This window comes from Pan troglodytes, chromosome 1 (assembly GCF_028858775.2).
Source record: "Pan troglodytes isolate AG18354 chromosome 1, NHGRI_mPanTro3-v2.0_pri, whole genome shotgun sequence".
Taxonomy (NCBI): domain Eukaryota; kingdom Metazoa; phylum Chordata; class Mammalia; order Primates; family Hominidae; genus Pan; species Pan troglodytes.
Window position 1 is genome coordinate 19,530,851 of NC_072398.2, and position 14,072 is coordinate 19,544,922.

General features: G+C 41.8%; 1 protein-coding gene across 1 annotated transcript in view; it reads right to left on the reverse strand.

Annotated features, from left to right (window-relative positions):
- Positions 1-1,836: 1,836 nt before the first annotated feature.
- The window catches only part of URB2 (URB2 ribosome biogenesis homolog), a 34,871-nt gene continuing 22,635 nt past the window's right edge, over positions 1,837-14,072 (reverse strand). The window contains exons 8-10 of the mRNA XM_001146910.7: positions 11,633-11,720; positions 8,581-8,720; positions 1,837-3,869 (exon numbers count right to left, since the gene is read on the reverse strand). Coding sequence (XP_001146910.2) covers positions 3,672-3,869; positions 8,581-8,720; positions 11,633-11,720 — 426 coding nt within the window. The 3' untranslated portion in view covers positions 1,837-3,671. The remainder of the gene's footprint in view (positions 3,870-8,580; positions 8,721-11,632; positions 11,721-14,072) is intronic.

The following is a 14,072-nucleotide window of genomic DNA, read 5'->3' on the forward strand; positions in this document are numbered from 1 at the left end:
AAAATTTTAAAAAAAAGGAGAGTGTTCAGAAGTTGCACAAGGGGATGAGGAATCAAAAACGACACTGCTGCTGCCTCTACAGTGGCTTTTATGAGACATAAAGGAGGCTATAGCCTGGCATGCTGGCAATAAATCAAAGTTACCTCTATGAGTTATGAGAAACCAGGGCCGGGTGCAGGGGCTAACACCTGTAATCCCAGCACTTTGGGAGGCCAAGGAAGGGAGCACTGCTTGAGGCCAGGAGTCCCAGACCAGCCTGGGCAACATAGTGAGACTATCTCTACTAAAAACTTAAAAATTAGCTGGTTGTGGTGGTGTGCACCTGTAGTCCCAACTACTTGGGAAACTGAGACAAGAGGATCGCTTGAGCCCAGGAGTTGGAGGGTGCAGTGAGCTAGGATTGCACCACTGCACTCCAGCCTAGGCAATAGAGCGAGACCCTGTCTCCAAAGAAAAATGAAAAAGAGAAACCGAAAAAAAAAAAACTCCCCCAAATCCCTTCCAGTACACACCCCCTCTTTGCTGTCTTTTTTTCTGGAGACTTCACATCACTCCTTAACATTGGGCAGTTTCCACAGCTACTGTAGGAGGCTGAGTCCGGGAAGCTGCAGAAGACAGGCTGTGAAGGAGACCCACCCACTGTGGCCCACAAGCAGCGGTCAAGGGCAAGGTCAACGGGGCTGTGTGTTGTCTGTGCCATTGGGGGCCCCCTGATGTACTACTGTCCAGGACCGCCCAAGGCAACATCCCAGGCAAAGTCACCCTGCTGAGCCTTCTCTCGCCCAACTCCCCTTACGCCCACCCCTCCCTTCAGGTGTCCGCTCTCAGCCAAAACCAGGCTGCCACATGGATTCAGTGCAGGCATTAAGGATCAGCACCCCAGGCCCTTCCAGGGGCGCCTCTCACCACCCAGGCAGGTCTCAGTTCAAATATCACCTCTTTCTCCAGCCACTGAACTTGTCTGCTTTGCTGCCAACCCCGTGATCACCCCCTGGCCTATTTGTTTCCTGGCTCATTGTCAATGTCCTCTACTAGAAAGCTCCCTGAGGACCACGGCCATGTCTCCGTGCCTGGTACAGACAGGTGATTCATGCACATCTGTCAGGTGATGGGGGTCTGGAGCCACAGCAAGTCCAGTGGGGACAGTCTCTCTGAAGCCCAGCATTTTGCCGTTCCCCAAGCTGAGTCCCCAACTCTGCCATGTGGAGAGCTGGCTGGGCCAACTCTCTTTGCTTGTGAGGTCTATTCTAACAGGATAAAAATGAACAACAGAGCCTCCATATTTGCCAGCCAGAAACATGTTTCTTCTACCCTATGAATCAGCAAAATGGAGTTAAAACAAATTCTTTGCTGAGGAGCGTTTAGAGTTCAAATAGAAATGACTGTGAGGAACCTGTGACTGCTTCCCCAGAAATGGGAACACAGCAGAGAGCCCTTCAGAGCTGTGCAGGGAGGAGGTGGAGTCCCAGCCTTCTTTTCTGCCTTCCCTTCCTTCAAGGCTGACTACCTGGCAGCAGCTGCCAACTCCCTTCGAAAGGCCCTGCAGTGCCACCACCAGGACGCCTGATGAACTGCTCCACGTTCGTCAGCTCACCCAGCATTCCCAAGGCAGGGGGAAAGGATGGTCCCCTCACCTCTGGCCTTCAGAACTTTCAGCACAGGAAAAACTAGCCATGGCTCCATGAAGGCCTCGGAGACAGTGAGCTTCCAGTCTGGGCACTTGAACCAGAGGCAAACCTAAGACCGTGTTTTAGCTCCCGCTTGTTTACAGCTCGTGTCCTTGAAAGGTCGCCCGCTCCAATTGTGAACAAGAAATGGCGCCACCAGACTCTCTTCGGGCTCCTGCAGGGAGTTTACTACAGAAACAAAATTCTGTCAACACAAAGCATTAAGCGAAAGGATGCCAGACCAGCCGAAGACATTTCTGGTGGCCAGAGCTTCGAAAGGCCCTCTGCACACACAGTCTAGATGAGGAAGGGAAGGGAACAGATGACATGTGCAGTGCATAAGGCAGGACTGTCCCCCAGCCCCCACAAGATAGCACAGGAAATAAAATCAAATGTGGGGCATAAAACAAGGGCCATTTCTCTTAGGTATCAAAGACATTCATTTCATATTGTCTGCTCCAATCACATCTGCTTGAAAATATAGTGTTAGAAAAAAAAGCCTTTGCTTAAGGATGATCCTTCAAATAACTTTAAAAGTCTGCATTTTGAACTAATTAAAAAGGGAATTCCAACATGATTCCCACAAAGATAGTGAGTAATAGTAAATATCCCAATTGAGAAATGTGCTATTACAGAAGAAAGATAATTATATAAACATAATTTACATAAGAAATAAAAATGGTAAATGTGAAAAATGTATAATCTCTTAGTAATTAAACAAATTCAAAACAGAATAACATCTCTCTCCTATCAAGGAAGCACAAAGAAACAAAAATCAATAATATTAAAGTTGACTCACTAGCAGGAAAATAAATTAGTACATATTCTAGGGGGCAATTTGGCAATATTTATATAAATCCTTTAAAAATGATGTGGTTTTCTGACAAATAATACAACTCATGAGAATTCATCTTCTGAAAATAATTCAGCTGCAAGCACCATCTATAAAAGGGAATTTGGAAAGATAACTATGTCTAACCATGGGGTACTTATTAAATAAAACAACAATATCTACTCAATGGACTACTATGCAGCCAAAAAAAATATATGTTGAATGTTTTCACTGACCCAGAGTTACTTAAATATTACACAGGAAAAAAGGTAACTTTAAAAAAATGCATTTATGATCCAATTTAGCTACTATATATATTTATATGCACATCTATATACATACACATAGTAAAGGGACTACAACAAGATACTCCAAGGTGACAACAGAGGTTATCTGGGTAACTGAGACTATGAATGAGTTTTTTAAATTATCCTTTTATTTTTCTTTTCTGAGGTTGCTATAATAAAAATATATTGCTTAGGTAATAAGAAAAAACAATTAGGATTATTTCTTAAACTGAATAGGAAAAAAAATTCCTAAATGAACTTCACAGAGCTAACACAGGAGGAGCAGGCAGGAGCCCTGGCACCTGTGCTAAACGTCACCCACCTGCCTGAGGTGCCCACTATCGCCACCCAGAGCAGACACCTCAGGCCACAGACTCTAACTTTCCCTGACTTCTTCAGAAAGCATACTTAGAGGGAAGGCAGAAAAAGTGACATTTCAAGAATACTTCCCATGTTACTTGAAGAATTTGAAAGGCAAATATATTTAAACAGGGCTGAATTATATGCCCGTGTACCCAAAGTAAAAAGCCAAGTTTTATGTAGTTTCTAGTGCAGATGAGGGAACACCAAACCACTGAGCCAAGACGAGAACCAAACACGGAAAGGTCCCAAGAGTCAGCAATTTTTCTATTGAATTAATCTCATCCCAGGGTCAATTTTCAGGATTCTATTGCAATACTTACTGCATAAAACTATGTATTAAAAAATAGTAAGAAAAACACGATGTAAAATACATCAAAATATACTACATAAACCCCAAAGGATTTTCTATGTATACCAATACTATGAATTAGAACATCTTAAGTCTTTCATTCTCCAGCTCTTTCAGACCATGCAGCCAAAGCCTCTGGACAGTGTCCCTGGCGGCACTTCTGTCCCATGGCCTTAGGCCGTATATCTTTTCTCTCCTTCATGTTTGGCCTTGTGGTACTTGAGATAGTCATTATAGAGCTCCTTAAAGATGTCTCTCATTCCCGGCTGCAGCGAGGCCCGCAGGAACTGGACGTCAGGCTCGATGCAGAGGTCCAGGATGAGGTAAATGCCCTCCTGCAGCAGACTTTTCACAGCTGGATATAAGGTCACCTGAGGAAAAAGGCAAACCTCTGTGAGAACAATTGGGGGCAGAGATCAAGCTGCACCACCTGCCGACAATGCCTTGGGAAGCACTAACAAGTAATTTCAAACTGATCTCCAAATTGAGAAAAAAATCGACATTCACTTTTAAAATATAATTTTATTACTATGTCAAACATTTAAATACTCATATTTTTAAAGTTTGTATTTTGGGGAAATAGAAGCTAACTCAAGCAAACACAAACCTGGAATAAAACTCCATGAAAGCACAAGGCTGGCTTTGCTGTTCAGTAAATGATGCTTACATGTTTACCAGGGGCATTTTAAAAAACTGGAGTCTTTAAATTTAAAAACCTTATAAGAAGATAAGCTGCCTGCCCATTGTGTCAAATTCTTCTACACCGTCAATCACCTTGGAAGCTATGCCAACCCTGTGGGACAATGACAACTACGTTCACCATAACACTATGACCCCCATCTCACCCCAGAGCAAGGCAGCAGGCAGGCTCTGAAACTACCAAAACAGACCACTGATAAGCCTACACTAGTAATTAGATCACATCATATCACCCAAGAGCAGAAGTGATTTCATGATTGCCACTTAATAGATTCCTTTTTTATTTATGTCAAGAACAGCACAATATGCACTTAATTCCTAACAGCCCTGGAATGGTTGAACTGGTCCTCATCCCTAAAGATGCACTTCTCCCCTGAAGTTCAGGGTTAACTAAAATCTGGAGCACAGGAGTGCGGGTGGCAGCCAGCTCCAACCTGGCTGTATCTAATGCTCCACCCAAACTTCCAGAGAAGAGACTCAGACTAATATCAAACCAACCTAAAAGGCTGGGGGAGCAGGTGCTCTTCACACTTACCACATCCATTCAGGTTTCAACTAAATGTGGGCTGAACAGAGTTTGAAACCCTAGTAACTGAAACTAAAAAGCAGTAGTAATGAACAGTTCTGGGAACAGATGGTGGTGATGGCTGCACAATATAAGAATGTATGTACTACTACTGAAGTGCACACATAAAACAGTTAAGCTGGTAAAATTCACCTTATACTAGATGTATTTTGCCATTACTTTTAAGAAGTAGAAAAAAACCAAAGCAGTGGTAGAGCATCAGCAGACAGGCCTGGAATTTGGCTGATCATTTATTGCTACCCTGATAACCTGAAAGAGTTAATGTGTCTCTGCAAACACAGTTTCTAATGAGGACATATTTTATTAACCAGAAGAACTGATTCACGAAGGCAACCACTGGGAAGTACATTCCTAAAGAGGCAATTTGTTTCTGTCTCTCAGATGATGCTACTCTTCAAAGTTATGATCCTTTTCATGTAATAGTTCAGAAATTTCTGACAAGTGATCATCTTAAATTTTACCATTTTATAGATGATAGCAACACTCAAGGACTGAAGGTAGAATGGCGTGTCTGTGAATTTTACAGCAAGGTAATTGGGAGGGAAAGAAAAAAACAAAACAAAACAAAAAACAGACAAAAACACAAAGTCCTTGATCATACTGGCAGGGTGAGGGCTTTGTAAGTGGACTACTTATTCATACTTGTTCATTCATTTAATTATCACTTACTAAATAAATAATTCCACTTCCAAAGGCAAAAAATGAGGTTCAGTGACCTCCCCAAAGTCACACAGCTAATAACTGGCAGCACTAAGACTTGAACCTAGGCAGTCTGAGCCCAGAGCCCATGCTCTGAACTACTTACACAGTTTCTCAGTAGTGAAAATGCAGCTAGACAGCCTCTAGCAAAGAGCTCTGGGGGTAATAAGAAGGCCAGTAGGTTTTAGACAACACAACCACTTTAAATCTTTAGGTTTCAGATAACTTATTTATAAAACAAGAAAAGAGTCAATTTCTACAACACTAAGATCACTGGCCAACAAATGAAAACATCACTAAGTAGCTTTTAAAACCTTAGATAAGATGAGCAGCACAAACTACTTATTCTAAGCTATCACCATACAGATGGTTCCTGACTTAAGACGGTTCAACTTAACACTTTTCGACTTGACATTTTTTGAATTAACAACAGATTTATCCAGATATAACTGCATCATTAAGTCAAGGAGCATCTGGACTTAACGATGGTTCAACTTACGATTTTTTCACTTTTACGATGGGTTTATCAAGTACTGAATGCATTTCAACTAATGATATTTTGAATATACTATGGCTTTATTGGGACACAGCCCCCTCCTAAGTCCAGGAGCATCTGTAGAGGGACATTGTAAATTTGCTCTACAGGTAAAAAAGGAGATGAAAGTAACCATAATTTCCCTGCATGTTTCCATGGGGACTCATTACTGCTTGGAGGAAAGAAGACAAGCGGGCCTCTGGAGCTGCCCCTTCTCCTGACTGACACATCTCACCAGGTCGTCTTCCCTGACTACTGACAGGTCCCACCAGCAATAGTCAACTCTGCAGAAGTACAAGGAAAATGCAAAGGAGATCTATTTAGCATTAGATCTGGTATTTAATTAAACTTAAACACGCTGGTCTAGAAAGATTTATGGCTCTCTCAGTAGAAGCCGCTAATGCATATGGAATATTTTCTTCATTACTGAATTTAAAAACAAAATGAAAGATAGAACATGGACTGTGGTGCCAGTGGATTCTGGGAGGCTATGACCCTAGCTAATTCCCAAAGCCTTTGGCTTTCAAGATTAAAAATAAAATATAACTAATGAGCATAAATTAGACATGAATAATGAGGCCAGGAAGCCAGAGACTTTTCATAAAGTAAATTTCAGAATAATAATTAGTGACTGAAGGGTTCAAATTACTGCTTCTCTTCTTGGCTCTTAGTGAAGTGATATTACTATGTCTCATTTTATTATTCAGTAAGACAGAAAATAATGCCAGCTTTTCTTTCATCAAAAGCTTACATGTTAACGACTGGTATGCTTGGGAAATACTAAGATTCCATAAAAAGGCCAAATAACTGCAATGAAACCAAACTACAAGCCCACATCTTGGTCAAAGGACAACGTGAAGGGGTGTTCTCAAGATCCACAACACTTACCAGGTGTGGGCTCCACACCCGGTAAGGTGTGTGCACTCACATGGCCAGGCTGCCCCCATGTCCCCACCCACAGGACAGGCATCGCCACCTGCCGAGGTGAGCAAGGCCAGCGGGGTAGAAATTATTTAGTAGTTCTAGATGTATCTAAAACAGGAGCAGGGATGAAAAGTGATGCAGCTCCAGGTTTTCTAAGGAAGCCCATTCAACCCAGCCTCCCTGGACAAATGCTGACACCTCTACCCTAACAAGCTTACTTGTGATTTTACTATTGTTCTTATAAGATTTACAAAGGGGAAATGGGTATTTTACAGAGAGATTGAACACAATATAAATGTATATCTATACATACAGAAGAAGACAGTCAAAAGAATACACCGCACTTTGCTCAAGCCTATGACAGTCAATTTAAACCAAGATTTATACAGCGTAGATTTACAAAGTTCTGTAGTGAACTTACTATGGGTCACACAGGATCCTATGGAATTTTGAAAATAGCATAATGACATTCCAAAGTAAGATAACTGTTGAATGGCTGGGCGCGGTGGCTCACACCTGTAATCCTGGCACTTTGGGAGGCCAAGGCGGGTGGATTACCTGAGGTCAGGAGTTTGAGACCAGCCTGGCCAACATGGCAAGACCCTGTCTCTACTAAAAATACAAAAATTAGCTGGGCGTGGTGGTGGGCACCTATAATCCTAGCTACTCAGGGGGCTGAGGCAGAAGAATCACTTGAACCCACGGGGCAGAGGTTGCAGTGAGCTGAGATCACACCACTTCACTCCGGCCTGGGAGACAGAGCAAAACTCCATCTCAAAAAAAAAAAAGATAACTGTTGAATAATGAATTATCCAGAACACTGAATCAAAAAGTCAGATTAATTTGGACAAACATGTTTTTTCTTAATCTGTCTATCTGAACAACTACCTGTATCTCCACCTTGTCATCTACTTTGAGTGTCTGAGAGCAGCTGAGTCACATGAGTGACACACCGCCAGAGTAAAGATACATGAACTCTTGCAGCTGAGGGGATCCCAGAACCCTGAGGTCTAGAACTCCTCTTTCTAGTCTCCATAAAGCCTGGTCCTATGAGAGTTCCTGTTCTTGGACCTGAGTAACATTTCCTCTCCTTTTATATTACTCAAGAAACTAACCAAATAGACCCCAAAGTTTGTGCTGGAGCGAGACAGATAATCGAGCATTTTCTGTGTACAAGGCACCACTGAGCCCTCTGTATGTCATTTCATTTGGTCCTTACAATAACCCTGTAGGAATGCTGCTAAACACCTTGAAATAGACAGGACTCCAGAGAATGGGGAGGCTGAGGAGAAAGGAAGGCCTGAGGCCAGGAGTTTGAGACCAGCCTGCACAACATAGGGAGACCCCATCTCTACAAAAATTTAAAAATTAGCTGAGTGGAGTAGTACATGCCTGTAGTCCTAGCTACTTGGGAGGCTGAGGCGGGAGGAACATTTGAGCCCAGGAGTTCGAGGCTGTAGTGTGCTATCATCACACTAATGCACTCCAGCCTGAGTGAGAGAGCAAAACCCTGTCTAAAACTTGCACACAGCAACAGAGAACTGTCAGATCCACAACACCGCTTGCCATTTTGGTTGAGAAACCCTGCTTAAGGACCATAAACACAGTACTTGGTGAAAGACATTGAACCCAATTTTACCTTCTGTACCTCCAACACGTACTGGGCCACCATGAATGGGGAAAACACAGCGAACTCCTCAGCTCGTGCGGCGATGTGGCTGTACATCCTTTCAACCAGGCGTGCACACTTTAGGACCGTAGGCAGGTCATCTATGCTTCCTACAGACAGCAAAGTGTTTCCCAACCAATTAGTTCAAAAACAGCACATTTTAACTCTTCTATGTTAGACTTTTAATATGGGTGAAAATTATCTCAAGTGTTACATGTTTTCCCAGACTCTTTAATTGGCTTATTTTGCAGATAGAATAAGGGAGAACAGATATGTCCAAACAGTTATCTACACAACAAAGGGAAGGACACTTTAAAAACTCAAGAGTGCTCGGGTGTTTTTAAGAGTCTAACCAGAAAAGTAATCAAGATTTTTAGGATGAAATCTAGGATTACTAAAAAAAAAAAAAAAAAAACACCAAGATGGAGTTCTATAATAAAGGCAAATGGAAAACAAATTGAAAATTATCTTAAGTGGAGAAAATCATCTACCGACATCATATGATTTAAAAAATGAGATACCCTAAATTATGTCTTTGCCTCCTTACATTTCAGAAATTGTTTGTGTATGTGCCTTTTATAGGTGGACGGACATAGGACTCAATTATCATTAGCAGACATTCTACTGTCTTCTTAGATTTACTTCTGATTCCTAGTTCTTTTCCTACCATATGGTGTCAGGACCGTCCAGGGCCTCTTAACAAACTCCTCCCAAGAATCCTAATTGCATGAGTGTCCCCACAGCTTGAGTTACAGCTCATGGGGAAGTTCCAGCACACACCAGAGCACCTTCCCTGCTGTCATTCGGCACAATGGTAGGCACATTTTTATAAAACTCCAGAAAACACAAACAAATCCATAAGGACAAAAAGCAGATGGGTGACTGGGGCTGGGACCAGAGTGGAGAAAAAACTGCAAAGAAACAAGAGGAATCTTTTAAAGATGATGGAAAATATTCTATATTTTGATTGTGGGGACGGCTTCATATATACATAAAACCCATTAAATTGCATACTTTAAACAGAAGCAATTTGTTATGCATACATTGTATATAACTCAATAAATTTGATTTTTAGAAGGCATATCTTTTTTGAAGACCGTGAATAAGCATACATACATCTTTTATAGATGTAATTTTTCTAGATCAATGTAATTGTATGAAATTATGTCAACTGTTAACATTCATGTAGCATTTCAACAGACAATATACTTTAGTGATATGCTTTAATATCTAACATTGACTGTTTCTTCTCTTTTCAGACTGTTCACCATATACATGCTATTTACAACATGAATACATAGCACTTGTTATTTCGGCCACCAATTTAATGCATGCTCATTAGAAAGAGCATATTAAATACCAATAAAAGAGATAATAAAATAGTTAAAACTCTACTCAGTTAAGCCATGAATATGTCTGAGAACCAGGTCTTAGCAGATAAGATGACGAAGCTACCTTCACATGAACACAGCACAGAGTCCCAGAAGTGTGATGTGCTCCTGTGCTTCCTCAAATACATGACAAAGGACATGCCTGTGGCAGTGTGACCAGGCTGTGCTCCACCACTGCTGAGCAAGGCCCCGGCCTTCCGTCCAGGCAGACATGACTACAAGAACAGAGATTCCTCCTTGCTGAGCTCAGACATGATGGGAGAGGCCTTGACACAGAACTGTAGGCAGCCACCACCAACTCACTGAGGCTGGCATGGGAGGGGAAACTTGTTTACTAAGGCTGCTCCTAAATCGATTCACAATATGAAGCTGACGTGCTCTGCACCAGATACAGGAAGAAGCGAAATATCTAACTGTGCCACTGACTGATCCCAAAACCGGGCAGAGGAATTGAAGCCTAGTCTTAACAATGCCCTTTTCCTTTTCTCAAAAGATGTCTGGTTAAAAGCCTATTGCTTAGGTCTACAAAACTGAACCACAATGGTGGGAGAGAAGCTGAGCACCACTCCTGTATTTCCAGTCGGCCCACAACTACGGTCACAGGCTCTTCTCTGACACCCCGAGTTGAGTTATGGTCCCAGAGCCTCTGAGCTGACACCCTGACCTACCGCTTAGCACATCAGACAGTACAGGGCTGGTACATGCTATGCAATTTCAAAATACTGCAAAATAAAATCGAAATTCATGCAATTTTTGTTTTTAATTTTTTTTTGGAGACAGAGTCTTGCTCTATCGCCCAGGCTGGAGTGCAATGGCGCGATCTCAGCTCACTGCAACCTCCGCCTCCCGGGCTCAAGCAGTTCTCCTGCCTCAGCCTCCCAAGTAGCTCGGATTACAGGAGTCCACCATCACGCCCAGCTAATTTTTGTATTTTTAGTAGAGACAGGGTTTCACCATGTTGGCCAGGCTGGGCTTGAACTCCTGACCTCAGGTAATCCACCCACCTCAGCCTCTCAAATTGCTGGGATTACAGCCATGAGCCACTGCGCCCGGCCAGCAATTTTTAAAATAATAAAAGTCTCCCTCAAATTAGAAATTCAACAAGAATCAACTTCAAAGCTGAAAAATGAATTGTACACATAATATATGCTATTGCCATATGGCAGTTAGTGTTTCCCTAGTAAACAAACACACCCTTGCCAAGGTGAGGCTGGAACAGTGAGCGGCAGGACCTTATCCCTTTTATAAAATGAGATTGCTCTATACCTGCCTGTTCCTTTTCATCTCCCTATTGAACCATAAGCTCCTTAAGGGCAGGAATGGGGTTGTAAGTCATTTTTATATCCCCTTTACATGATATACATGCTCAGTAAACATTTCCTAAATCTGATATTTTTTTCCCAGAAAAGGAACTATTTCAATAAGGAGATGCCTGATTCATCCACTGTTTTGGATAAGATAAAATGTGACCATTTGAAATTTTAAAAAATATATATTTTGAGTATTCATTTGATATCATTTCTCTTATTTAAACACAAGTGAGTAGTTTTATTTTCAGTAACACATGTGGCCAGCAGCCACACCTCATGATGAATATATTTGAAACTGTATCTGATGTTACTCCAAATTACCTTTGTCCTTCTGCCGCCCTTCCCGCATAACTGAAAACACCAATCTATTGAAAGAGTTCAAGAAAGAAGGGATGGCTTTCAGCATTACCTGTAATGACAGATAACAGAATGTAAAAGTACATATGTGATTATTTAAGTTTTTCTACTTTAAAGGAGCTCATACTTATTTCTTTCTTAGCCTTGTCTATCGGGACACTCAAACCAGTTATGTGTGCCCAGGGATAGCCACATCCTTTCGCCTGGACATGCTGCTGTCACTGCTCACCCATCTTGTATTAGACTCTTTGACCCTTGTTTTAACTATCTAGGGTAGAGAACCCACACTGCGTAACTTCAGGAGGTCTATGGGGCAATCCTGGTTTGGAATTTGCTGAGTCTGTACCTTTTGCTCTAAGCTGGTGCTAATCCATTCTGGAAATGGGTAGAAACAAACAATAATAGGAACAGTACTAATTAATATATTCAAGTATCATTGGTACAAAAAACAAAAAGATTATGTTGAAGCAAATGCACTTAAAATGGGGACCAAAACCTCTCAATTAATAGTGGTGAAAAGGTCTGCTTGAAAACTTCATCTCGAAAAATGAGATTTCAGCCGGGCGCAGCAGCTCCCACCTATAATCCCAGCACTTTGGGAGGCCGAGGCAGGCGGATCATCTGAGGTCAGGAGTTGGAGACCAGCCTGGCCAACAGGGTGAAACCCTGTTTCTACTAAAAATACAAAAATTAGCCAAGCATGGTGCCGGATGCCTGTAATTCCAGCTACTCGGGAGGCCAAGGCACAAAAATTGCTTGAACCCAGGAGACAGAGGTTACAGTGAGCCAAGACTGCACCACGGCACTCCAGCCTGAGTGACAGAGCGAGACTCCATCTCAAAAAAAAAAGAAAATGAGATTTTGATGACAAAACATGCCTCTTTTATAGTCAATCGTCTTTAGGTCTGAATCACAACCACACACTGTCCAGCAGAGCACCACCAGCCACATGTGACTGCTTACATTTAAATTAATTAGAATTAAATAAAATTAAATATTCAGTTCCTAGTCATACTGGCCACATTTCAAGTGGTCAAGACAGCTGTGGCCAGTGGTGACCATGCTGGACGATGGAGACACAGCACACACCCACCACTGCTGACCACTGCTGGACAGTGCTGCATCACGTGTGAGAGTGAACAGAGAGTAAGTCAAGTGTCGGGATTATTCTCTTTGGCATAATCTGTCCAACAAAATTTTTGATAGCATAATACTACATTCTTCATGTCAAATTACTGACTTTTTGCAGCATATTCAGAAAGAAGTCGTTTTTGCAAAAGTATTCCAGCGTTTCATCCAGTTCCCCAAGGACCCTCTCTTAATCCTTTGCTGTCATACTGATGAAAAGCACACAAATCCTTCTGGAACTATCTGGGTTCACACTCTGGCTCCTTATGATCTTGAACAAATCATCTAGCTTTTCTTTGTATGTGTGCACCTCAGTTTCCTCATCTGCAAAATGAGGATGATAGGTTGTCATGAGGATTGAACAAGCTAAGCCATGTAAAGTGCTTGGAACAGCACTAGCTGCTGATCATTCTGCTGGGTATGCTGGCTGTGCTGACTTCTTACCATACCCTTTAGATGCACCTAAGAGGATTCTGGCTATGTGTTTACATCAGTGTGGGCCTACCATGCACACTGTTGATGCTGTGATCATCCATCAGATTCCCCACACAACCCCAACAGATGAGAGTGAGCTATGATTAATTCACATCATTCTTTACTGTAATACCATGTCATTATCCTTGTCAATTTTCTCCATTCGTTAAATGATCTAATTCCACGAAATGGTCATTTGCTAATGGTTTTGCAGAAGAATCAAGCTGCTTTCTAGTATTACTTTCATCAACTTCATGAAATCCTGCAACTGTAATTTGTTTGTAATTTATGTGCATTGCATTTATATTGTACAGTTACATACAAATCTAACATCAGCAGAGAGATTTTAAAACAAAGATGCTGACAAGATAAATAGGGTCAAAGGCAATTGTTAACAGGGGAAGGCTTTAGAGTTAGAACCAATGTCATGAGTGTTTAGCTTACCAGAGAATATTTTTCTTAAAAACTGCATTGCTGGCAGGTCTCTATCCTTAGGACATCAAAACACTTAAAAGTATCTGAATGTGCATGAATATATGACACACAGCCATGCACTACAAAACAATACTCTGGTCAAAGGCATACTGTGTAAACAACAGTGGTCCTATAAGATTATAAGATTGTATTTTTAATGGAACTTTTCTCTGTTTAAATGCACAAATACTTACCATTGTGTTACAACTGTCTACAGGATTCATTAGTCACGTGTTGTACAGGTTTGTAGGTTTCTAGCCCAGAAGCAACAGGCTATACCCCATAGCCTAGGTGTGCAGTACTCTGTACCATCTGGGTTTGTGAAAGT